The 27,145-nt window shown below is 39.4% G+C and overlaps 2 protein-coding genes across 3 annotated transcripts; both read left to right on the top strand.

Annotated features, from left to right (window-relative positions):
- The first annotated feature begins 797 nt into the window (after positions 1-797).
- On the top strand, positions 798-27,145 carry C15H10orf88 (chromosome 15 C10orf88 homolog). 2 transcript variants are annotated; one of them, XR_005211953.1, is made up of 7 exons: positions 798-1,154; positions 1,871-2,074; positions 2,877-2,949; positions 6,134-6,340; positions 8,912-9,363; positions 21,084-23,302; positions 27,084-27,145. XR_005211953.1 is itself a non-coding variant. In XM_037804851.1 (6 exons), exons 1-6 carry the CDS (start codon positions 922-924, stop codon positions 21,316-21,318), a joined length of 1,404 nt encoding a protein of 467 aa, XP_037660779.1. In that variant the 5' UTR covers positions 798-921; the 3' UTR covers positions 21,319-26,963. The 2 variants fall into 2 exon arrangements, 1 of the variants encoding a protein (XP_037660779.1); XM_037804851.1 differs by lacking the exon at positions 27,084-27,145 and having other exon boundaries at positions 21,084-26,963.
- On the top strand, positions 13,343-16,816 carry LOC119510508 (mitochondrial import inner membrane translocase subunit Tim17-A-like). Its single transcript, XM_037804852.1, has one exon. The coding sequence runs from the start codon at positions 13,533-13,535 to the stop codon at positions 14,043-14,045; it is 513 nt and encodes a 170-aa protein (XP_037660780.1). The 5' UTR covers positions 13,343-13,532; the 3' UTR covers positions 14,046-16,816.

Here is a 27,145-nt window from a genome sequence, read left to right as displayed (position 1 = left end):
TCTCAGGTCCTTCAATCTCAGTTCAGATTTTCATCAACAGAAGCTCCAGGCCCTGCTGCTGTCTAGTCTTCCCAGCACCAGGAGACCAGACAGTGCGGGGCAGTCCCTCCCCCTTGCACCCACATCTTTCACGCCCCTCAGATTTCCGTTATGGAGAGTGTCCAACCCTGGCTACCAGAGATCCTGACTGTGGCTTGTGGAACGAGTCACCCCTGTCTCCATTCAGCTATTAGGCCATTGCTGCCTCAAGCTACACTGGCAACCTCGCAAAGGCCAGAGCACTGAAAGCTTCTTCAGACACCACCTGACACCGCCCTGTCAGTGACACCGATACTTCCTCGTGTTAGAGGCAAATTCCAGCATCCATCTCAAACCCCCTGGGGGATGAGGAGGGAGAGTGGTGTGTCTGCGAAAGTGAAAGGTAAAAGGTAAAAAGAAAGATAAAAGTGACCCTATCGGTCCCAAATGCAGCAGAGGCACAACCCTGCGGGCCGCACTGGAAAAGGCTCGTGCCGTCCACTCAAGAAATAACGGCGGCTCGGAAGTCTTTCAGGTTGCGTGGAGCGCCGAGACCACACGCTTCACGACTGACTCCTCTCACTGGACCGGAACGTCAGCAACCGCGGTCCACAGGTCTCTAGCTTTCTCCCAGGGCAGAGTCGACAGAACCATCACATTCCCGCGCGTACCTCCGTGCGCCTGCGCGGAAGCCCCCCAGCTGGCTCTTTGATACCCGCCCCTTCCGCCGCTCTGGGCACTGCTCCTGCAGCGGGAGGGCACGCGCGTGCGTGCGTACGGTGGGTGGTTCCTGCAGTCGCTAGTCCGCTCGCCCCCCTCACTCCCCCACTCCGCAAAGAGACCGGCGGCGCGGCTTGGTCTGAGGCAGAACAAGCCGGAAGTTGCTCTCCTTCTTCTCTTCAAATGTGCACTGGAGGAAACTCAAGCACGGGAAGGAAGGTTCCGGATCTGGCCTGGGGTGGAGGCAGCGAAATGGAGACAGGGAAGGAGGACCGGAGTCTGACTCGCCGCCAGATATTGACCTCTTCCTGGGATGCCCCGTGCGGGGCCTTGAACCAGAGCCTCCTTCTCACCCGGGATGGCCTCGGCCCCTCGGATATCGACTGGGAAGAGCTGCTGGCGCCACCTGCTCTGGGGTGAGTCAGGCCGGCCGGGACTGGGGAGCTGTGCTCTGACAGCCACGCTCCCGTAGGAGCCATGAGGGGCAGCGGGACCGGGAGGGGGAGAGGGCCTGGGCGCGGGATCCGAGAACCGAGCCAGTGACCGATCTGTACCGGGGCAGCGCGCGAGGAGCCGGGATAACCGCGGGGCTGATAGGTGGGAGTGAGGCCCGGGGTCCTGGCGGGCGCGGGGCGGGAAAGTGCCGGCGGTGGGTGGGAAGGTGACCTGAACCTTCGGTCACCACAGCTCATTGGTTCTTCCGTCAGAATCAGAATCCCCTTCCTCCCCAAACGAACCAACGAATAAAAACCTCTGTCATCCAAAACGGGCTTTAAGAAAAAATGCCAGTTATAGAGAATCTCCACCAATTTAATTTTGAAAAAGATAAACATTTGGTTTTTATTCGTTTCTGCCTCCAGCTGCTTTGCAGACGTTAGGTTGCACGGAGAAGCAGTTAGAGAGAATGAAGTAGAATGCAGATGGTCAAGGAAGAAATAGAGGGGAAAGCCCTGATGTCTGAAGCATCTATTTCTTTGCTAATTCTGTATTGCGCCTTTGTTAGGTGCTTGGCAAAGTGGTTGGACCTCAAGGCAAATGGAAGTGAAGGAGGAAGAAAAATGGCCTAACCAGGAGTTATCTGCAGTGTTCAGGCAACTATACTGTGTAATATTCTTAACAATTTTCTTTTCAGCCAGGATGTAGTGATTTTGAAGAGGAAACTAAACAGCCAAAAGGAAAACCCCTGTTTCCTTTACCTCACCTGTGATCCTAATGGTGATGAAGAAGTGGCTTCTATTGGCATTTTAAGTTCAGCACGGAATATGGAAGTATACTCGGGAGAGGAGTACTGTGGAACCAGTAGGGGCAGGAATATTTGTACTGTCCTGGATAACAGGTTTGTCACTTACACATGCACAAGTGTTCTAAGTTGGTGTTTTTCTTTTCCTCAGCTTTTACAATATTGATTGATTCTCTGACATTGGTGTCAGAATTAGGGGAAAGAAGATAAAAACATACGAGCAGGCGATGAACATTAGACCTTTAATGGATCTTATAGACAGTCTAGATAAGCCTTCCCAGTTTTATGAATGTGACAATTTGTAGCTATTAGAGGGGAGGTGACCTAGTTAGTAAAACTGTCTAGACCAGAGTGCAGTCCTTAATTTTGTTTCTTGGATCTTTCCATAAAGTCACAATGGACTGTTTTCCAGAGGTTACTTGGTTGGTCAGTCTGAGACTGAACATATTTTCTGGTAGGAAGCCCATTTTAAATGGTTTCTGAGTCCAAGACTATCGCACCAGCCTATTTAATCCATGATTCTGCCTCTTATAGTTTGATGATTTCTCTGGTCTCTTACAAAGTTTCCTATTTCTACTTAATATAACTCAAAATATGAACTGTTTTATATATTGTGCATATCGGAAATAAGAGCTACATTTATTGATCTTTATTATATGCTATTGTGGTATACAATTTTATGTAGATTATCTCATTTATTTCTCTCACACTTGGTAGTACATGTCAGACACAGTATTTGTAGCCAGGGCACTTCAGTAAGGAGCACCAACTCTTCCTGTCATACTAGGCAAACCAAATCTCAGGATTTAAGTGTTGGCCTAGAAACACTTTTTTAGTGTACCCATTAATAATATGATATAAATGTAAATATATAATTTTAATTCTATTTTATTTTTAGTGAACATGAGAAAATTGTTTTGTACAAAAAATATCTAAAATTGGAGCCCTCCACACTTGCTTGTAAAATAAAGGTAAGTCAGCACTAAGTTTTAACTAATTTGACAACTACAAATGTTTTTGTGTAATACATAATTACGTTCTGTTGATTTGGTAATTTAGTCCAACTACGTCCCAAATACTTAGTGAAGATGGAAAAAGAAATTAACAACCCTTTTTATGGTTGAATTCTTTTAAAAATTTCCCATTTATTAGCTATGGAAATGTAACATTATATAGTATTGTTAACACAGAGTTTCTGTATTTGGAAGTCTTGGGAAGCTAAGAAGGGGGAAAAAAAACACTCCTTCTTTATATGAAACTGTGGTGCCAAGAAAACCATAAAGATTTTGCCCCCATTATATCAAAAAAAGAACAAAATTAGAGAAGTTACAGAGAAGAGCACCTGAAAATTAAAGGAATTTTAACTTATGTCTTGAGCTTGAAAAAAATCATTGACATGACCTTTAGTAATGTCTCCAGAGCCTAGGAAAACAGTATGAGCTAAAAGTCATAAGCTTTGAATATTAATTCCTCTCTGTTGTTGACTACCTGAGTGGTCATGGGCAGGTCTCTTCACCTATTTGGACCTACTTCATGGGTAAAATTAGTGAGCTTAATAAATAAATCCTTGGACTCATATTATCTCAGAAATTGTGCCTATTACCATTACTTCATAGAAGATGATGAGACTTAAAGAAAGAAAAAAATAAGTGATATTCATAGCAAGCAAGTAGCAAATTTATTCCAAGACTTTTACATAGCATACACTAATAGCTTGTAAAGTTGTTTAAGTATATTTATTAATTCATTTTGCAAATAGAGAGGTACCCACTGTATGCCAGACACTGTAGGCATTTAGGGATCAGCAATTATAAAATAAAGTAGAATATCTGCCCTCGTGTTGTTCATATTCTAGTGGGAAAGACAAATAATAATCATACCCAATGAATAGAACATATACTACATTCTATTTTGGAGAAGGCTATGGGAATTAAAAGCAGGGAACCTCCTGTCTTTGAGGACACTAACCTCCTTGGTACCAAGTTCTTTGATCATGGGTCTAATTTGGCCTGTGTGCTTGGGTAACATACAGATCTGTATGCATCTCTGGAGGTGAGTGTTTGCTGTTAAGATCTGTGGAAGTATGTGAAAGTACAAAGGGTCATTTCATTTAAGGAAATAATAAGCCTGATCTGGGTCAATAGTATATGAAGGTTAAAATAATAATAATAGTAACTGATACATATTTTTGAGCACTTACTGTAGGTACTGAAATTTTAACATTTAATCCTCAAAACAACCAAGTGAAATCATTGTTAGTATCCTCCCTCATTTTACTCCTGGCTCAGATTTCAGCATTTGCCCAGGCTCACACAGGCTGTAAATAGCAGAGTCATCATTTGAACCCAGGTCTTTCTGACTTGATAGCCTGTCCCCTTTCTGCTTGCTACTCTGGTGTCCATATCACCCACGAAATGTCTTTTGGTTCAGAAACATGGACAAAGTAAAGCACCATCAAGCTTTGAAAAGGTGACTGTTAACAGAAACAAAAAGAACTAGGTTCCATGCCAGACTATTACTACTTGGTTATTCTTTTCATGAGTTAGAAAATCAACCCTGACCTCATATTTTCTATCTGTAAAACAATGAGTTATAAGAGTTAAAATAAACCTTCTAGATGGTAACAGAAAAAATATTAATGACCTTGGGATAGGTAAAAGTTTCTTAAAGGATACAAAAGGAACCTAAATAATTGAAAAAAAAAAAAAAGAAACCTGATTTGTGGATTTCAAAATTAGGAACTTTTTTTCGTTGAAAGATAACCATTACTAAAGTGAAAAGACAAGCCACTGCAAAGGAGAAAATATCTGCAATATATATATATATCCAACAATGGACTCATATTCAGAATATATAAAGAACTCTGACAAATCAATTAGGAAAAGGCAGACTATCAAATTTAAGAAGAAAAGCAAATGAAAAGGTCTTCACAAAAGTGGATATTACACAAGGCCAAAAAACATTTGGAAAGATGTGCAACATTATGACTCATTACAAAGATGCAAATTAAAGCCGCTCTGAGATAATGCTACGTTTCTATCAGAACAGCTAATTTTTTTTTTAATGACAATACTAAGTGTTGGTGAAAACGGGGAGCAATTGGAATTCTGATACACTACTTACTGTTAGGAGTGTAAATTGGTATAAATTACCTTGGAAAACTGTTTAGTAGTGTCTACTTAAGTAGACTATATGCAAATGCTATGAGCCAGCAACCCCAGGGCTAGGGGTGTGTGTGTGTGTGTGTATATGTGTATATGTATATGTATATGTGTGTATATATATATATATATATATATGAGAAATGAATGCATATGTGTATGAAAAAACATGGATAAGAATGTTTAGAGCATATTTATTCATGATAGACTAAACCAGAAACAAAGCAAGTGTCCATTAAGTGGAATGGGAAGGAAGGGGAGGGAGAAAGAGTGGAGGAGAGAGTGGGGAGAGGGAGAAAAAGGAGAGAAAGAAAAAACCATAGTAAAAAGAAAAGGAACAAACTACTGCTACATGTAAACAATACAGATGAATCAGTACGGACATAACATTCAGTGAAAAAAGGAAACACAAAAAAGTGCATACTGTGTGATTCTATTTATATGAAACTTAAATAGGCAAAGTAATTTGGTGGTACGTCAAAATAGTGATTATTTTTGCGAGGTTACTGACTGGAAGGGAGCATGGAGGATACTTCTGGAGTTGTGGCAGTGTTCTATACTTTGATCTGAGTCGTGGTTACATGGACCACCATGTTCTAAAAGACTGACTTATATTTAGCATTTCAGGAGGTACTTTGGACACCCAGACAGCCTTATTTTGTTTTATTTTGCATTAAAATTTCAGTGTATTAAGTCTCAGATTGATATCATTTATTTTAATTCAAACTATTTTGTCCCCTTTTGTATTTTCCATGTAATTTTTAGTTTGAGAAGGACATTGTTTTATTTAAATGGCTCTTCTAAGCCTCAAAAGAAATTGGAAGTTCTGACAATTGCTATTTTAGGGAAAATCTTTAAAATGAACATATATTTAAAGTTTATCTTTGTTTCCCTGAATTCTTTACTCTTGCTCAGTTAATACAAAGAACTGCCCTTATATGATGATTATTGATTAATAGTTATTTTCTGGAACTTTTGTTTTGTTTTGTTATAGATGCTGTCCTTTGGTGAAAGGCAGTGCGTGTTCATCAGTAAAGTTGTGGTACACATGAGACCGGTGTCAGCAAATTCTTCAAGAAGCTCTCCTGCTCTGGGATCAAGGATAGACCTGGATAGGGTTCAAAGCATAATGGAATCCATGGGCTCAAAGTTATCACCTGGAGCTCAGCAACTTATGAATATGGTTAGGTTTCAGCAGAGGGTAAGAAGAAATGGATTTCTTTACCGGATATTATTACAAAATTTCAAAAGAGATGGCTTTTAATAAGACAGGTAGTGACTTAAAATTTTTTCCTTTGATTTTGTATTATTGATTAACTTTTATCTTTATTAGCTTGTAAAATAACATTTTGCAGACCTACTCAGAAAAATGTCTAGACTACAGAGCTTCACAATTTTCCATGAATTTATTCATTCATTCATTTAGCAAGTATTTATTATACTCCTTCTCAATGAAAAAACCTTGATTTAAGCACTTTTGAGGGTGCAAAGAGGCTCACTTAGTCTAGAGTCTTTCTTTAAGGCTCTTTACAATGTCATTAGGTAAATTAGGGCATGTAAACCAGGGAATGAGGGTGAGAAAGATTAGGAAAGGCTGACTGAAGGAAGTGGCATTTTATCTAGGCCTTTTAAGAAGAACTTGGCAAGGAAATTTGGGGGATGACAATTGCAGAAAAGGAGAATAACATGGATAAAGTCTTCAATGCTAGAAGGAATAGGATATATCTAGGAAATAGAAGTTCAGTTTCCTTGGAGCGAAGAACTAATAGGGTAAGTTTAAGGGTCAATTGGGGCTAGATCATGGAGTACTTTGAATGATCTTTTAAAAGTTTGTAGATGTTTTTGATCTGTGTTTTCAGAAATTTTAATCCACTGAAATGTGTGAGGTGAATCAGAAGGAAAGATAAATCAGAATGAAGTGAGACTATGAGAAGGAGATCAACTACACCCTTATTTCCTTATTCCACATGAGAGTTAACAGGGTCTGGATTTGAAGTGGTAACTTGATTCAACAATAGAACCATTAGGACTTGGCAACCTACATAACATTGGTATGGGGAAGAAAACAAGAGTCAAATGTGATACTGAGGTTTGAGGATTATAATTCCAATAATACGGAACTGAAGGGAGGAAGGTTTTTTGGAGAAAAGAAGAGTAGTTAATTTGGGAGCATATTGATTGACTTTTAGATGTGAATAAAATATAACCTGGACAATCTTGTAAGCATTTAGAAATACAGGATTGAGGGAGGTTAAATGAACCTTCAGGTTTGGCTTGAGGGGAGTTTTGAGAGTTGTCTTCATAGTAGATGACGGGGAAAGCAGTGAAGGAAGAGAGAAGCCAGGAACCCAGATCCTTGGGGAGCACCTACATTGGTAAAGACACAGAGAAAGGAAAAGAGGAACCAGAAGGGTAGAAGATAGCAGTGTGATAGGAGGACCCAGAGAAAGAGTTTGTTAGGAGACCTGAATTCAAGTTCTGGTCCTGATGTTATTAGTTGTATGGGTTTTGGCAAGTTGATTCATCTTTTTGAGGATGAATTTCCCCATGTGTAAAATCTAAACAATGATATGGCCGTGATGATGGGATTAATGTGAAAGTTTAAAGGAAATAATGCAAATAAAGAACTCCTTGTAACTTTTTTAATATTTACAAATAATACATTAGTACTATGTTATTGAAGCAGAGTGCAGAGTTAGGAGAACCAGAACTGAGGACTATGGAAACCACGGAAAAGGAGAGTTTCTAATAAGACAGAAGTCTCTACTTTTCTTTCTCCCCCACCGATGTATCATATCTACTAACTACCTCAAGAAGATCCTGTCTGGTCTTTCTGCTGCACTACAATCCATTTTCCAGAGTGCAACCAGAATAATCTCAAATGGGAATACAGCCCTTGTACTTCCCCTGTGTAAAGCCCCCTTTCTTTCCATCACACTTAGAATTAATCCAAATTCTTTTACCCTGGCCTCTAAGATCTGGGCTCTACTTGTCACCTCAAACTTATCTCTTACTACATTTTCTTAAGTATCCAAGTTAGCTCTCACCTCAGCACCTTTGCACTCTTAACTGCTCTCTTTGGCCAGAACCCCCTTTTCCCAGATTCTGTTTCTTTTTGTTCTTGTTATTTAAATCTCAAATGTTACATCATCAGTGAGACCCTCTTCAACTACCAAGTTTAAAGTATCCTTTCCCTCCAAATCTATATCATGGTTTCATCAGGGCTGTTTTGCCCAATTTTATTGTTGCTTATGTATCGTGTTTTGTTTTGTTTTGTTTCCTGTCACTAAAATATAAACTGTGCAAGCAGTGATCCAATATCTCTTGTTTATGGCTTCATATAGGTATAGAAAATTATCAATTATTATGACTCAAATTAGAGCAGTACATTTTATAACCATATATGAGTAGATTTTTGTAGTGGAAATATTAAAATAGGCCAATGTAATTTTATTAAACATGCTTGTATGTATTTTAATATTTTTTTTAGGAAAAACTATAGTGAAATGTTTAAAAGTTCTGTCTTTGAAGTTAGGTGACCTAGGTTCAGTTCCCACTTCTGCCACTTATTAGCTGTGCTACCTTGGCCAGATCACTTTAGCCTTGGCCTCCACAAATTACTATTGGGATAATAATAGTAACCTGCTTTGTAAGCATGTGGCTAGGATTAAATGAGAGAATGTACAATGCTTGACTCATAGTAATTGCCCAAAATGTTAGCTATCATTATTGTTAATAGTAATAGTGACATTTACTTATTTACCTTATTTAGAATTCTATTCCCTTTGGAGAGCAGCTTGAATCAGTTTTGGGAAGTACTGGACACAAGCATATGCTTGGACTACAATCATCGTTTACTTCAGGAGCTTTAGACAAGTCATCTTCCACACCTTCTCCTTTTAGATCTGGATTGACATCTGGAAAAGTGACTGAAGACTTAAAAGCTTACATTGATAAAAATACACAACCACCTGATGGAGGAAGTTTTACCAACCTCGACGAATGTAAAATTGTGCCACAAAACCATACTCTTCTTGAAAAGGACCTTAAAAATTCAGGATCCTCTTTCTTACCAAAGAAAGGAAATTGCAACTCAAATATACCTAAATCTGAGTTGCTTCCTTTTCTTCAGAATTTATGTAGTCAAGTTAACCATCTCCGTGTGGGACATAACACCGAGTGGCAGGAAAATATTACTAAGCCCAGTGAACGCATTGGTGTTCCGTAAGTATTTAAGACAAATGTGGTTAAGATTTGGTGGTGGGGGAATCAGCGGAAAGGAAGCAGATATAACTCAATGACTACTGCCTGAAAGTCTCCTATCAGAGAGAATTTTAGGAACTTTTGCATTTTACCATTAACAAACTTATAGGAAATAAATATTCTTCAGTGTAGTATGTATTACTTTGAAGGGAGGCAAGTGCCTATGACTGGAGGTGGTAAGCATTTCTCAGGCAATTTCATTGAAGTGGTCAAACATCAGATAAGAGGTTGGAGTAGAAAGTTATCTGCATGAATGTAAAGGAGTCTTGGGAACTATAATTTGTACATTTTTTGCTGGGTTGTGTTAAGGCCATCATAACATTTTATTTGAAAATCATGTTTGGAATTTTGGAATCATAAAAAAATGTATTAAGTTCATATTTATTTGTGGTATAGAGGCACTTATCCCTTAATCTCATAATCTCAATTTTTTGGCTTTCCAGGTTTCATTGAGAGGTGGCTAAGTGTTGAATATATCCCCCATTCTTTCCATAGATATAGTGTAATAAAATAGTGCACTAGACTGGAAACTCAGGATTCCAGGCATAATCCTGGTTTAACCATTTTGGCATGGATTTTTTCACCTATAAAACAAAGTCGTTGGATTAGTTGAATTTATTTTTTAGGGTCTCCAATACCATTCAGATTTTAGGAGTTTAATAATTTAATTATGAAACTTATCTGTTAAGGATATGGAAAGATTACATTACTCATCAATTGTTGATAGTCTATATCAATGATAATTAGTTGGTATATGAAGTGGAAAAAAGAGAGTAAACAGGGATTTAAAAACTGCATGGGACGCTTCAGTTACAGACACAGATGAATAGCCTCATTCCTCCCAGGTCATAACACAGTGAACAAGCATATGAAGACTGAAAGGTAGAAAGAAGATGGCAGACTGCTTCAGGACTTGGGGACTTGAAGAACAATGGTGGTGAGGATTTTTTGTTTGTTTTTTGTTTTGTCTCCCTGTATCCTGGATGGGGTACCAGAGAAGCCTGCAACCAGGACCACCAGCTGGCATAGGCAATAAAAACTCCAAGGAAAGCCTATTCCTTCTAACCAAGGGACCAGGAAAAGGGAGGTCTAACAGAATGGAAAACAGTTTCAGCAATACCCACCCTACTCTAGCCAGACATCAATGAGAATACTGTGCTAGGCCCTACCATGTGGAAAGAAGTGGCCCTCTGGTTTCCCTCTGGGGTGGCGTCAGCAAGCCAGATGGGCAGCTGACCTTCCATCCTGCAAAAAGAGGAAACAGGCAGCATTCTGATTCTGCTGCTGGGGTTGTGTCTGCATGGCCAAGCAAGAGGCTGGACTTCCAGCCCCCACCTGGCAGAAGCAGGTTGTTCTTCAGTTTCCCTGCCGGCTTGATGGTGGGACTAAGTAAGGGTCTGAACTTCCATCCCCATCCCGGCAAAATTGTGTAGTGCTTCAATTCCCTAGGTAGTTTGGGAGGGAAGAAAAAGTGTTGGGCTGTAAAAGTAATTGAAAAATAATGTCTGAAATTTTCCCAAATTGTTAAAAAGCATAAATATTGAAATTCAAGAAACTGAGCAAACCCCAAACAAGATAACCCAAAGAAATCCATACCAGGACACCTCGTAATCAATCTTCTGAAAGGTAAAGGCAAAAAACTTAAAAGAAGCTAGAGAGAAATGATGATTCCTATAGAGGAATTACCAGTTTGAATGACAGCATATTTCTTTTCTCACACTACGGAGGCCGATAGGAAGTAGCACTTTTCAAGAACAGAAAGAAAAGAAATGCCAACCACAAACTCTACTTAACAACGATATACTTTAGGATTAAGGGAAAACAAACAAATTCTCAGGTGAAGAAAAACTAAGACTTTGTCACTAGGAGATCTTTCCTTAAAGAATGGGTAAGGCAGGTTTTCCAAGGAAACAATAACAGAGGAATGCTTGGCACCTCAGAAAGAAAAGTAAGTGGAATACATAGAAATAGGCATAAATATAACAAACTGTCCTTCTCATGAGGTTCTTAAATCATTTGATGGTTGAAGCAAAAATCATAACACCATATGATTTGGTGCTTATTGTATGCTAAGAAAATATCTTAGACAATTATATTTTAGAAGTGAGGAGGTTACGTAAAGTGACTTATAAGGAAGTAAGGTTTCTACATTTTGATCAAAGTGGTAAAGCACTGATACTACACTGTGATAAGTTACATATGTATATTCTAAAACATAGTCAAAACTAGGAAATACATACAAAACAATATATTCAAATGTGCTATAATTTTAAATGGAATTCTTAAAAATGTTCAAGTAACCCACAGGAAGGCAAGAAAAGAGAGAGGAAGCAAAAAGAAAACAAGTAACAAAATAACAAACTTTAGCCCTAACATATCAACACTTACTTTAATGTAAATGTTCTAAATATACCAATTAAAAGAGATTGAAAGAGGATTAAAAAAAAAAAAACTTGACTCAACTGCATACAGTTGACAAGACGTTGACTTCAAATACAACGTTCGTAGGGTGAATGTAAAAGGATGTTAAAAGTTCTGCCATGCAAAGATTAATAATTAAAAAGCAGGAGTATATTAATATTGCTATACTATATATTAATATCAGATAAAGTAAATTTTTGGTAAAGAGGGATATTACATAATGATAAAATGACCAATCAACCGTGAAGACATACTGATCGTAATGTGCATACCCCAAATAACAGAGCTTCAAAATACATGAAGAAAAAACTGGTAGATCTGAAAGGAGAAATGGAAAATCTGCAGTTAGAATTGAGTCCTTTGTCACTCTCAGCTATTAATAGAATTACCAGACCAGGTTACAGCAAAGGTGTAAAGTAACTGAACAGTATTATCTAACAACAGTATCTAATTGACATTTATGGAACACTCCATCCAACAATGGCAGAATACACATTCTTTTCAAGCACCCATGGGAGATTCACTGAGATAGACCATATCCTTGGCCATAAAGCAAACTTCAACAAAATTTAAGGAATTGAAATCCTGAACAGAATGTTCTCTGACCATAAAAGAATCAAACTAGAAATCAATATCAGAAAGCCGCAAGAAAATCTCCAAATACTTGGAAATTAAACAGTGCACTCCTGATAATCCCTGGGTCAAGAGGAAGTCACAAAGACAAAGAAAATAAACATAACACTAAATGAAAATAAAATAACGTAATATGTGAAATGCAACTAAAGCAATGCTGAAAGGGAAAATTTCTAACACTAAAATCATACAATAGAAGTTAGGAAAGGTCTCAAAACAGTAATCTATTTTCTTACTTCAGGAACCAGGGGGGAAAAAAACAGCAAAATAAACCAAGAGTGAGTGAACACAAGGAAGAAAATGATAGAGCAGAAATCAATGAAATTGAAAACAGGAAACAATAGAGAAAATCAATGAAACAAAAGCTGGTTGTTGGGGAAAAAAACCAATAAAATTGATAACAATTAGCAAGACTGACAAAGATAAAAAGAGAGAAGACTCAAGTCACCAATATCAGGAATCCAGTTTGCTAAAACTGCCATTATGCAAAATACCAGAGATGGATAGGCTTTTTTAAAGGGGATTTATTAGGTTACAAGTTTACAGTTCTAAGGTCATAAAAGTGTCCAAACTAAGGCATTAACAAGAGGATATCTTCACTGAAGAAAGGCCAATGGCATCCAGAACACCTCTGTTGGCTGGAAAGTCTCATGGCTGGCAACTGCTGGTCCTTTGCTCCCAGGTTTTGGTTTCAAAAGGGCTGTCTCCAAAATGTCTCTGGGCTTCTGTCTTTCTTAGCTTGTCTCTCTCAGCCTCTGTGCATCCTGGCTTGTTCTCCAAGGAGGTTTCTCTCTAAGCATCTGGGGGTCCTCTCTTAGCTTCTCCAGGGCAAAATCTGGGCTTCATCTCTTACTTTAACATCTTCAAACGTCCTTCTGTCTGCATCTCCCGGTATCTCCAAGCATCTGGGTCTCTGTGGGCTTTTAGCTCTCTTAAGGACTCCAGTGATTTAATTAAGATCCACCCTGGATGGGCGGGGCCACAACTCTGTGGAAATAATCTAAGCCAAAGGTCCCGCTCCACACGATTGGATTAAAAGATCATGGCTCTTGATTACTCATGCCAGTGCCGTCAAGATGGAGAAGTATGCACGGGAGCTCTGCCCCTGGAGAATTGTGGATGACTGTGGTGGGGCCTTTATGATGGGTACCATAGGCGGTGGTATCTTTCAAGCTATCAAAGGTTTTCGCAATTCCCCAGTGGGAGTAAACCACAGACTACGAGGGAGTTTGACAGCTATTAAAACCAGGGAGCCACAGTTCGGAGATAGCTTTGCAGCTTGGGGAGGTCTGTTTTCCATGATTGACTGTGGTGTAGTTGAAGTCAGAGGGAAAGAAGATTCCTGGAACTCCATCACAAGCGGTGCCTTAACAGGAGCCATACTGGCAGCAAGAAATGGACCAGTGGCCATGGTTGGGTCAGCTGCGATGGGTGGCATTCTAGCTTTAATTGAAGCAGCTGGTATCTTGTTGACAACATTTGCCTCTACGCAGTTTCCCAGTGTTCCTCAGTTTACTGAAGACCCCTCCCAGTTGCCTTCAACTCAGTTACCATCTTCACCTTTTGGAGTCTATCGACAATATCAGTAGGACTGGTGCTCCAGAGTTTCTTTAACAGAATGAGCTGTATTTCAAGAAGGATTTCAGAAGACCAAGTTACAGTCTGTTTTTAAAACCAGCAGTGAGACAACTATGGCCAAATAGGCTATGAAGAGACATTTAGCAGTCTTTTCCTTTTTAAAGGAACGTGGTGGGGAGAACAGTTTACTTTTAAATACTTTTGTTTGTTCACTCTTGGATTGCATTTGTGATCTAAATAAATGTCTGCTATCATAAATAGGAAATCCAATAAGTACTTAGAAGATGAAGGACCAAAGGGCCAATAACAGTAAAAGTAGAATATGACTATTATTTCCTTGGGGACTTCTCTGCCTGGTTTTGTGTGTTCTGTTATTCAAACAATAAAAAACTTCTGGAACTTGCTCTTTCTTTTAAGATAAGTTGTAGAGTTCTACTGTTTCATCCTTGAATATTACCAGTAATGCAAAGTCCATTCAAAACTGCATGTTTTATAGTTAGTACCTCATTTCACTTGAAGTGAATTGTGTGTAAGAAGAATTAAGCAGTCAACATGAATCATTCCAGAGTAAAGTACTTTACTCTTTAAAGGATGTGGTAAAATATTTATCCTTTACTTTGAAAATAAAATACATTATGTCTTGATGCTGAGTATGTTGGCTACAAAGCTATTACCTTTAGGGCTACTGTGCCTTGATTCCTGATCACCAGAAACCTCACCAGAAACAACTTGCTTCCAACATACCCAATCCTATATGAGAAGACTTCAAAGAGGATACAGTTGTCACTGGAAAAGTTTGGTTTTTATTGTTTGCTTGAAAATAAAATACATGTTTTTAATGTGTTCAAAAAACAAAAAACAAACAAAAAAAGATCGTGGCTTTTCTGGGGTCCGTAACAGCTTCAAACCGGCACAAGGAATGTAACAGGGTATCATTACAGATCCTGTGGCCATTAAAGAAACTCAACAGTGTAGAGGAAATGGACCAATATTTAGATAAAATACCACAGTGAAACCAAGGTGAAATAGATAATCTGAATATTCTATAACCATCGAAGAATGTGAATTTGTAATTTAAAAGTTCCTGAGAAAGAAATACTGATTCATTGGAAAATTTTACCAAAGACGAGGTAACAAATTTTGCACAATCTCTTCCAAAATGTAGAACTCATTTTATGAGACTAGATTTATCTCATATCAAAACCTAATAGAGACAGTACAAGAAATGAAAACCACAAACTAATACCTCTCATGAATTAGATACAAGAATATTCAACAAAATATTAACAAATAAAATCCAGCAATATATAAAAGGAATTATATCCAGATCCAAGTAGGATTTATTCTAGGAATGCAAAGCTGGTTCCACATTCAAAATTTAATGTAACCTACCATATAAGAAACTCGAGAAGAAAATTCATATGATCATATTAATTGATAAAAAAGCATGTGACAGAATCTAACACCCATTGATTTTTTTTTTTAAACCCTCAGAAAACTAGGGATTGAGGGGACTTTCTCAACCTCATAAAGGGCACCTATGAGAAAACAGCAGCCAACATCATAGTTATTGGTGAAAGTCAATCATTTTCCCCCAAGTCAGGAACAAGGCAAGGCTGTCCAATTTCACTACTTGTATTAAACAGAGTACTGGAAGTTCACTAAGGCAAGAAAAGAAAAGAAAATGCATACATATTAGAAAGGAAGAAAGAACTCAGTCTTTATTTGTAGGGGACTTGCAGGTCTACATAGAAAATCCTGAAGAATGTACAAAAAAATGGTTAGAACTAATAAGTGAATTCACCTGAGTCACAGGATGCAAGATCACTGAGCAAAACTCAATTATATATTATATACTAATAATGACATGCGAAGTCTGAAATTAAAAACTATCATTTACAGTCGCTTTAAAAATGAAATACATAGTGTGAATATAATGAAATATGTGCAGGACCTATATGCTGAAAATTCTAACATGCTGAAGAAGGAAGTCAAAGAAGACAAATAAATGTAGGAACATACCATGTTCATGAATTGGAAGACTTAACATAGAAAAGATGTCAATTCTTTCCTTGCTGATATACAGGTTTAACACAATTCCTGTTGAAATCTCACCAAGACTTTGTAAACAAGGTTGTTCTAAAAATTATGAAAAGGTAAAAGAGGTAGAATAGCTAAAACAAATTTGAAAAAAGAACAAAATGGGAGGAATCATTCTATGTGATTTCAAGTTTTATATATCTAGCATATTTAAGGCTGTGTAGTATTGGCAGAAGGATGGACTCATAGATATACTGACACATAGATCAATAGAGGATCCCAGAAATAGACTCACAAATGTGCTCAACTGATTTTTTAACAAAGATGCAAAACCAATTCAATGGAAGGAGAGCATATTCAGAAAATGGTGCTGGAGTAATTGGATATCCACAGGCAAAAATGAACCTTGAGCTAAATGTCACACCTAATATAAAAATTAACTCAATGTGGATCATATTTAAATGTAAAACTATAAAAATTTTAGATGGAGACATAGGAGAAAATCTTCAGCAACTTCAGCTTTGAGAAGAAGACTTAGACCTGACACCAAAAGCATGATCCATTAAAAAAAGACAATCAATTTGATTTCATCAAAATGAAAAACCTTGCTCTGTGAAAGACCCCCGCAACGAGGATGAAATTATAAGGTACGGACTAGACTGGGAGAAAATATTTGCAAACCAAATGTTTTGGTTTGCTAAAGCTGCCAGAATGCAGTATACCAGAAATGGTGTGGCTTGTGTAATAGGGATTTATTAACTTACAATTTACATTTCTTAGGCTGTGAAAATGTCCAACTCAAGGCATCAACAGGACAATACCTGTACGCTGAAGATAGGCTGCCAGCATCTGGGACACCTCTTTCACATGGGAAGGCACATGGCTGGTGTCTGCTGGTCCTTCTGTCCCAGGTTTTATTGCTTTCACCTTCTGGCTTCAGTGGTTTCCTCTCTGTTTTCTGTGGTTCCTCTCTTAGCTTCTCTGGGGCTTTTTTCTAAACTTCTCTGGGCCTTTTTCTTTTATCCTCTTACAACAGGCTCCAGTAAGAGGATTAAGACCCGCCTTAAAGGAGGTGGGTCACATCTCAATCAAAATAACCTAAGTAAAAGGTTGCATGCACAGGAATGGATTAATTTAAGAACAAACTTTCCAAACTACCATGCCAAATATCTGACAGAGGACTTATATATAGACTATGTAAGGAACTCTCAAAACTGAACAGTAAAAAAAAAAAAAGAAAAATTAAAAGCATTACGATTAAAAAATGGGCAAGGCATGATGACATATTTCTCCAAAGAAGATACATGAGTGACAAATAAGGACATATGAGGATAATCAACATCATTAGCCATTAGGAACTGCATTCTAAGTGAAGATACCAAATGCTGGTGGGGATGTGGAGACACCAGGTTTCTCATCTATTGCTACTAGGAATATAAGAGGTACAGCCATTCTGGAAAACAGTTTGGCAGATTCTTTAAGTACTAAACATGCATTAACCCACCAGTCATACTCCTGAGCATGTATACCCCCAAGAATGAAAACTTATGTCTACACAAAAGTATTTGTTTACTTAATAAGTGTTTATACAATTAAAGAAGAATATGGTGGGCATTCAGGATTGTGATTGCCTAGTGTGCATGTATGTTAGAACCTGAAAATACATTGTAAGGGGCAGAGGACAGTTACAGAAACAGGATCAGCAATGTATATTAGCTGTTTAGATTCATTGATTTTTTTTTTTTTTTTTCTTAAAACGAATTTTCTATTCTGGCCATGTGCAGGTGGTCTGAAGCCTGCGAAAATGGCGATGGCCCTAATCCAAGGGAACAGTAGGGCTCATAAAGGATATTTGGTGGGAAGTTCTTTGTCCAGGGCAGGGGAGGCTGGCAGGTCTAGGTATGCAGTTTCTCAGTGGCTGTTTGGGGAAAGGGGGGTAGCTGCAAGTATCCATTGGCTGGTTTGAAAGCGGGGGCTTGGGAGTGGGAAAGTTTAAAATTTTAACATTTAGGATTCCTAAGGGTGGGGGTGGTGGCTTATTGCAGACGTGCAGGGCTCCTAGGACAGGGTGAGGGGGTGGCTCTATGGCAAAATTCCTAAGGGTGGGGCTGGGGTGAGGGCTCACGACCTAAACCTAGCATTCCAGGCTTTTTCTTTTAGTTTTCTAGGGATGTTGAGGGACACAGGTCTGTTCTTCTGTATCTGCTTCAGGCTGGTGGAGGGGCGTAGAGTTGTCCCTACAGTCCGTCATGGGGTAATGGTTGGTAAGGGTGTTTTTGTTGGAGTAGTAGCCTGGTTTGTCATGGCTGGAACAGTTCTGCGAATAAACTTGGTTAGAAGTTGTAAGAAACAAGGTCTCAGAATGAATGCAGGGGAGATGAGAAGTAGGATAGGAGAGAGCTAAGCTAGAATATGTTGTTAGCTGCATTTTCTTTAGCTCGTTTTATGATGTCTATATTCTCTTTTTAAAGTTCAATTATTAAGCAAAGAACAATTTGACAAGGGAGAGGTGGGGTAAAGTCTCAAGCTCGAGATTTTTATCTATTCCCACATGGGACAGGTTTTTATAGGAGGGAGGGCAGGAGTGAGAGGTTAAGACAGAATAGGTGGCTACCCTATTAATGTAAAAACGATCTTACCCACCACATCAAGAGACACTCAGGGCTTGATGATCTTGATGTTCTTTGGTGAGATCCAGGGAGCCATTTGTCCCGGGCCCCTTTAGTCCTGGTCAGGGGCGGCCAACAGGGGTTTTGGAGAGGGCTTTTGGAGAGGCCTCATTCCACCTTGGGGACTCAGTGCACTCTCAGGCCCAGTGTTCTGGCTTTCCATTCTTAGGGCTCCTTTCGTCTTTAGGGGCACTCTTGTTTCCAGTGCCCTGTCTCTCTGCATTGATGACAGGTTCGTGGTGTGGTGTCTTCTGCCCCCAAGTGACCTTGAGATGGCTAATTACCATTTACAGCTATGAACTTTGAACTATGAACTTTGCTTTATCTAGTCCCATCTCGTTCTCATTTCCTCTGCAGTCCAGTCCCAATTATCAAAGAAAGAAAGGCAGTATTTATAAGGTCATTCATAAGTGTTTGATGTCTGACTGTCCTATAAAGTGGGTTTTTAACATGAATTGTTTTTACCTTCTGTTAGGCAAGTAACTATATGGTTCTTTGCTTTCAGGTTTTATTGTCCCCTCTGACAGTTTTAGACAGGGTCTGTGCTAGGGACAGCTTCAGTCCCAGCCCTATACTGTGTGGGCTGTTTCTTTTGCAGTCTGTTTGCATGTCTTTGGGCTTCTGCTCAGATCCTCCGCTTTTTCTTGGGAGTGCAGCAGAAGGTAAGAATAACTTGAATGTTTCCCCAAGTAACTCTTAAGTTAAGACTAGATTTTGAACTCCTTCATAAATTTGGAGGGGGTTTCAGAAATTTTTTCCAATTGTCTTTTACACTGTGCTAGGTCTGACATAGAAAAGGGGATGTGGATCCTTTAAGTTCCCATTGTCCCATTTGGTGTAAGTCTGGTGGACCCAGAGGCTAGGTTTAGGGGAATATTATTCCTGAGCCTTTTTGATGCTTTATGTTGTGGAGGTTTGACTACCTGAGATAAAAGGATTTATTTCTTATTTTAACTTTAAGATGACATACTTTACAAGCTTTCATTTTACCTTTAAGACAACATACTTTACAAGCTCCCCTCACAGTCCTGTCGTGATAGAGGATTATGAAAGGTTGGACATAGAGAATTTTAAACTATTTCCCTTTTTTCTTTTAATTGGTGTATGGTGTTGGAGCAGTGTGGTGATGTTTGGTACAGAGGGTGAGAAAGAAGGGCAGAGTCTTTAGAGTATGAGTTTTCTGAGACAGAAGAGAAAAGGGGCAGAGTTTTTTGAGTATGAGTTTAGGCGCTGTTTAATTTGGGAAAGGTCAAAAGAGGGAAGGGAACATGGATGCAGATGGGTCCCTCCAGTCCAGACACTTCTTGCAAGGAGAGGATAGGTTGAGGTTGAGAGGAGTGGGTACTTCATGGGGAAGGAAAGGAGGGTTAAGACTCTGAGGTGGAATTTAGAGATGGGGGGTGGGGTGTTTACCAGCTATGGTTTAACAGCAGTTTCAGCTTGGCCAGGAGGGGCTGCCAGGAGGAGGAGGAAGAAAATTGAGAAGAAGATTTTCGGCAGGATTGAAGAAAGAGTTGGGAGGAGGAGGAGAAGGATTTGATGAGTGGAATGAGTTTGGCAGAGAGGGGCAGAGAGAGATGGAGAGAGCAGGGGTGCCTGTGCAGGTTGAAAAAGGCCTGGACATGTGGGACTTCACTCCACTAACCTAGATGCTGACAGTAATTGTTAAGGTTAAAAAAAATCGGGGGATCAAGGGTTCCATTTTCTGGCTACGTGGATATTGCGGCCAGGCAGAATTACAATAGAAAATGAGCTTTTTAGGTTTTAGGTCTGTCCTGAGACCAAGTTCTATGAGGTTTACAGGGTAAGGAGAAATCCCAGCTCTCAAGCTTAGGAACAATCAAGAGGGCATCCCCCCTGAGAGTTCCCAAGCTCCAGTGCAGTGATGGAGGAGTGGATAGTGGTGTCCCACCATCCTACTTGCTCCTAGGGTCCAGGACCCGACAGTAGCAACTCCCACCTATTGCTAGGATTCCAGTGAATGTTGTCCTGGACAACAGAGAAAGAGAGTGCCAGAGGAAAAGAGAGGGTACTTTCTCCTTACCTAGAGATGATTCGCCGGTGTTGGATGCTGAAGTCAGTCAAATAGGTTCCGAACCCTCCTTATGGAAGTTTCATCTCTTTTCTCAATCCTGGGTTTCGGCGCTAATAATGTTAGGTTTTTCAATTGAGAAGAGAAGAGATGAAAACTTGATCAAAAAGAGTTTTATTGTCCGGACATGCGCAGGCAGGCTGAAGCCTAAGAAAATGGTGACAGCCTAGACTCCAGTTTTTATAATGTTAGGATTATCTATCTATCTATCTATCTATCTATCTATCTATCTATCTGTTTATTTATAGAGTGGAAGAGTCACCTGTTTGCTCCTATTTGGAGAAGATTCTTTCTAAAAATATGGAATTAATGGAGAAGAAACTCACAGACTATATTGATCAGCGAATATATAAACTCCAGGAGCACATAGATAATAAGATTGCTTTGTTAATGTACTGCCTACAAAATCCCAACTGTCCATCCACTGCGATGCCTCTAAGACATTATGACTCTGGAGAAAGACTTTCAAATGGAGAAAGATAAGTGGTCAGCATATACAATGTGCTGCAGATATTTATTACATATTTATTATAAAGCCAAAACTCAGAAAAGTTTACAGAAAGCAAGTATTTGATAGCCTTTGAGGATCATCATCTTACTAACGTAAAGAGACCTCAGGATTCATTTTTACTGCGCCTGTCGTAAATCCAGTCTTGTACACTAAACGTTAATATGATAGGGTCATAAATTATCTTTGCTAGTGATATTTTTCACTCTTAAAAAAAATTTACTTTTGTGTTATGTATGTAACTGTTTAAGTTTTAAGTATTTCTAGTGTGATTCATTAGTTTGTTTTGTATATGTTTATGACACAAGCACTTTTTTATTTATACCAAGATCTTATTTCCTAGTTTTATGGCTGTGAAAAGGAATGCTTAGAGTGTTTGATTGATAGTTTTCTTTTCGTAATTGATTGTTCTTGGAAAATTGTATGCTTAAGATTTGGAACCTTAATTTCAGATCACCAACTACATTTTATATTGTTTATCTCAGATAAATAATTAGATGTGATGTTTGGCATGCATAAAAATTGTTCACATTGAGGCTGTTAATATTTGTTCCTCTAGATTGTAGCACTAGATAAGGAAGTAAAAACCAGAACTGGCCTTCTTGTTGTTAGGATTATTGTTTTGGATTTGGTGTTTAATGGTAAATGGGAGAAATAGTGTTGTTTTCTCTCAATAAACCCAAAAGTGTAAGAAAGTCTCTCCCTTTATGTGCTGGGATAGGTTCTCCTTTTCAAGTCCTTTCTAGTATGTTTAAAGTATGAAATGCTGTGGCTCTGCATGAGCGGATTAAGGCATACGAATCAAGGAGATTGCAATTCTCTTTGGCAGACTTAATTTTCAGAAATTGTAATTATATTGTATGTTTTAAAGGGTATGATATTTGCAATAAAAAATGAATGCATCTACTCTGGAAACTACTTAAGTAAATAGATATACTTTATTCACTAGATATTTGTGTAAATGTTTTATATTTATGAAAAGGAATGCTTTACACTAAATATTTTGGTGAATTTATTTCTTTAAAATGAGAGCTAACTTGTATAATTCAGTTCATTTTAGTCATCCTTTAAAAGTGTTGTATCTATAAAATACACTGTCTTCAGTGACATGAAGTTTTATCAGGCCCTTCCTAATTTTTCATAACCTAGGCAGCATCTTCTTCTGTTTAACTTAAGAATGAACTCTTAGTCCTTTAGCTTTCAGTAGCTGTGGCCTGCTCTTTGATTTCTAAAATGCCAAAATACCATTAAAACCAGTACACATAAACTATATTTTATAAAATGACTGAAATAAATTTAATAATACTCCATGATTATACTAGAGAGAATTCAGATGAAATTTAATTTCTCATCTTGTTCTTTAATTTTTCCATTGTATATACTTTACATGCTTTCTGTTTATATATTAGAAATTCATAGGTATTGATTTTTATTTTCTAATATATATTTATATAATTGCTATACATATAATTGCTTTATTATTACTTCTCAGAAAAGATTTCCTGCATTTGCTGAAACAGGGGAGGTAGGGCTACAGTACTTAGAAAATCTCCATGAAGTCTTTTTGCTCGTAACTTTTCTCCATCTCTATGTGGCACACACAGTAAGCCAACTCTGAATGTTGGGTAATTGGGACAGGTAAATGTACCTTCAGAGGTGTCAAGGTAAACACTGCAGTTTGAAATAACTGAAAGGCATTTGAGGGTGATCCAGAAATTAAATCAAGATGCAGACGATGCATTTCAATTTTCTTTGTTGTGCATCTGGCTTATCTGTCTCCTGAGTGTTATTCCAACTCCCCTCTTTTCCATGGGTGACATATTTAGGGTTTTGATCCCTCTTTCACCAGTGGATTTTCTGTCACTTTGATGCAGGGCAGAGAGTGAGATTTTCTATCAGTTTGCTGCTGCCAGATGACTCACCTAAAAGTGTTTGTGGCTCTGATAAGACCTAACCCAGGTATGGAGACTACCATTCCAGGCTCTTCCTCATTTAACTGCAGCCACACTTTGCAATCGCATCAGCTGCTGCCACATGACCTGCTGTTTCAGCCTGTCCTTTCTTACCCTGACTCCTTGGGCTGTTGGATCCAGCAGCAAAGAATCTTCCACCGCTGACTCTCACCTCTCCCTATCCAAGACACACCTATAGTTCAGAGGTCAGCTCTGAAGAAACCTTCCTGAAGCCTCCCTTGGTCCCTCCCCTCCCCTGCTGGAAGCCAGAAGCATCTGGACGTACGGAAAATGGAGACACAATATTGAAGGTTCTTTTCAGGGAGATGTGAAATGGCTTTGATTGGCTAAATCACAGGATGCATGTCAGGTGAGGCTAGAGATGAGGCTTGAAAAGCTGGCCTGAGGCCCGCTGGGGAGCATCTTCACTGCTCCATACAGGAGAATGCTGGCACCAAGGTTCCACTGGAGAAACATCTATGAGGTTTAAATAGGAAAGGGACAGGAGCAGATCTGTTTATGTCTTGGCAAGAAAACCAGAGTAAAGCTTAGCTCATGAACTCACCTACAGGAGTTCTTGGCATTTTGCTTTGCTGGAAATAGAACTTAGGTGCTGAGAGTGCAGGACCATATAAATAAGCCTCTGGCTGCCTGACGGTTTCATTTCAGATGTGAGATCAGCAGTTCACAGACAATCTTGTCTGTCAGAAACACCTAGGAAACTGTTACACATGAAGGTTCTAGGCCCAAACCAGACGAGACTCAGACAAGAAGGAAGAGTGGTCCCTGAATGGGCATTTCAAAGGTCTCAGAGTCATTACTAAGGAGGCTGACATTGAAGAGTCTCTGCTTTGGGCTCTAACACAGCCCACCTCAGCGTGGCACCATCTCAGCAGCCCCACCTGCCTCACTTGGGGGCTTGTTCAAAAGGTAAATTCATGGATGCCACCTCAGAACACCTATATCAGAATCTCTGTGGTGGGTCCCAGGAATCTGGAATTTAACAAGCTCTACAGGTGATACTTAGGCTCCCTCAAGTAGAGAACCACTGCTCTAATAAATAGAGACATCTCTGAAAGAAGAGCCTCAGAATCAAGATTTGAAAAGCCCAGCTCAGGTGACTGTAATCTTCTAAGCATATGGGAGATATTCCTGAAGATTTATGTTTACATGTGAACATACAGGATCACAGAGAAGAAAAGGAACAGAAGAGAAAGGCAGCCCTTTAAATTTTTGAGGAGTCAGAATTCTTGAAACCTGAGCATGTTGAATGATGACTCAAACTGGGATATAGTTATTGTTAGTGCACACTGTTCCTAGAAGAGGCTGATTGATAGAGATTTCATCAAGGAGCTTAATATTTTTACTTCTGCTACTTCCATCTAGTTCAAGACTGAGATAACACCCTAGTGGCTGGAGAAGAGACGCTAGGAAAGGGAGTTTCTCATTGGAATCAGTTGCTTGTATTGGCATCGCAGGGGTGCAGGGGTGACATGTGTCCTCACTGCAACCTTTCGAAGACTAACAACCACCTTTACCACCACCACCACCATTGTCAAACCACATGACCTGCATTCTTTCTCCAGTTTAGAAAAGCAGCATCTAGCTCACATCTCTGCTTCCTCCTTAAAGATAGTCCCGTGCTGCGCAGTGCACGGGGCAGCCCAGGATTTTAGTTTTCTGCCCATTTTGACAGGGTTTCTCCAAATACCCACAGAGGACATATTTCCAAGATGCCTTAGTGGTAAATTACACAAGAGCTGACAAATCTAAATCCTTCCTCCTCAGATAATTACACCTGCTGTATAACTTGAGACAAATGATTTACCCTTCTTGACCACGGTTTTCTGGTATGTAAAATGGGGGTATCACTACCTAGTGCATTTCTTGTGTAAGATTTATAATACTGCGAACATGAAGCACAGACCTGGCACACAGGAGGTGTCCAGTAAATGCCAAATGTCACTTCCCCCTCCCCCTTGAACTTCCCACGCTTCTGTTCTCTCTTCCTCTCTCTTTACGTAGCAGTATAGTGTACACATTTCTTAATAGCTCCACCACTCCAGGAAATTTGAAAGTCTCCTTCTCGTTTCCTTGAGGCCCAAAGGGAAGCTGAGTCCATCTCCGATGGTGTAAGACCGTAGTTCTAAAGTTTGGGGACTGGACCGGCAGCAGCATCCCTTGGGAATTTGCTACCAATGCAGATTCTCTGGCCCCAGCCGGCACCCACAGAAACAGGACTCTGGGGGTGGAGCCCAGCAACTGTGCCTTCACAAGGCCTTCAGGTGCTGCTGGTGCACGCTCCAGTGTGAGAACTACCACGGCACATGGACCCAGGTTGCTGGATTCAATCCCTCTCCCACTTTCATCAGGATGTGGCCTTGGGCACGTGAAGTGCCTTCTCTGGGCTTCCAGATTTATTCTCTGGAGGTCAGATTATATCTCCCACAGAGGGTTGTTGAGACGATTAACTGGGACAGTTCTCAGGAAGCCCTGAGGGAGTCCTTATAGTTCTGTGCCAAGTTCCCAGATTGGCTCACACTGGGACCACCTGGCACTAAAAACTCCTGATGCCTGGGTCATACCCCTGATAATCATGGTCTAAGTGTATGGGGTACAGCTTGGGAATTGGTTTTTGGAAGTTCCTGTGCTGATTTTAATGCACAGCAAAGTTTGGAACCATTAGGTTAGCATTTTAAGGCCCAGATTCTGGAACTAGACTAGCTGGATACTGATCCTACTTTATTCCACATACTAAGTGTATGATGTCAGACCAGTTCTCAACCTCCCTGTACCTTTTCCCAGTTGCAGGACCTCTGTGAGCCAGTGCTGGGCATGCCAGCATCAGTCAGGGAACACCAGCCACTAGCATCGTCATCCCAATTGCAGTTGTCACCTGTAGGAGCAGCTGAATTCTGTCCATAGAGATGCCCCAGAGACTTCACCCACCATCTACTTACTGGAAGTGGGAAGAGATGATTCTGTAGCTTTTTTCTCCTAGTCTCTGTAGTGTCCAGGTTCTGTTCTTAATGATACAGCTTTTCAGGATCACAGCTCGTGAACCTTTCCCAGGTTCCTGCAGCTTGAGTTGCCTGGTAGAGATCACAATTGGCACTGAAGAAATTTGGCAACACCTGCAGTGAGTGGCGCTCCACTTCCCACGTGCAATCGCTACACAAGCACAAAGCTAATCATGAATGGAATTAGCTCTGCACAAAGGAAGCCACCAGCAGTCGATTTCTCCCGCTTGGAGTTCTTGAGAAGAGTATTTATGATTTTTCTATGTGTACTCCATAAAAAAGTAAAAAGTATATTAGGGCCTGAAGTATGATGGTTTAAAAAGAAGCTTAAGCAAATTGAATAAAAACATACTTTGAAATGAAAACTAAGGGTTAATAACTACACTTAAAAAGAATGAAGCTTTTATTCTTTCTGCTCTGGCTGAGGAGTGATTCCTTTACAATTGTTAGTATTTTTTACATAAATATGTTTTATTTATTAGTAAAATACCAGAAACAAACAAAAAAAAAGTTCCAGATTTTTCATTGCTTGAATGTATATATTTTAAACTTAAATGTGAATATATTACACATATTTCAGACAGTTTTGGGTTTTTTTCCAATTATATATTCATAGGCATATGTCCTCTGGATCCGTCTCATTAAAAAAAAATATTGTCAAGAGTATTCCTTTGCATGGGTTTATCTTAACTTTTTAATATGTCATATATTGCCATATCACCCTGAATAAATGTGATATTAATTTAAACTCTCTTCGTTTATTCCCAGGCCGTGGAGCAGTAACTGGTGAATATTTGTACAATGAATAAACGAAGAGAGTAGCCCAACAC

This window comes from Choloepus didactylus, chromosome 15, assembly GCF_015220235.1.
Source record: "Choloepus didactylus isolate mChoDid1 chromosome 15, mChoDid1.pri, whole genome shotgun sequence".
Taxonomy (NCBI): domain Eukaryota; kingdom Metazoa; phylum Chordata; class Mammalia; order Pilosa; family Megalonychidae; genus Choloepus; species Choloepus didactylus.
The sequence above is the reverse complement of the archived record's forward strand: the minus strand, read 5'-3'. Positions and strand labels throughout refer to the sequence as shown.

What these genes read in the sequence shown, in the direction of transcription:
- LOC119510508 (XM_037804852.1), top strand. Translation starts at nt 13,533, where the DNA reads ATGGAGAAGTATGCACGGGAGCTCTGCCCCTGGAGAATTGTGGATGAC.
- C15H10orf88 (XM_037804851.1), top strand. Translation starts at nt 922, where the DNA reads ATGTGCACTGGAGGAAACTCAAGCACGGGAAGGAAGGTTCCGGATCTG. An exon ending in CACTTGCTTGTAAAATAAAG is followed by an intron (nt 2,950 to 6,133) that starts GTAAGTCAGCAC and finishes GTTTTGTTATAG; the next exon opens with ATGCTGTCCTTTGGTGAAAG. An exon ending in TGGTTAGGTTTCAGCAGAGG is followed by an intron (nt 6,341 to 8,911) that starts GTAAGAAGAAAT and finishes TACCTTATTTAG; the next exon opens with AATTCTATTCCCTTTGGAGA.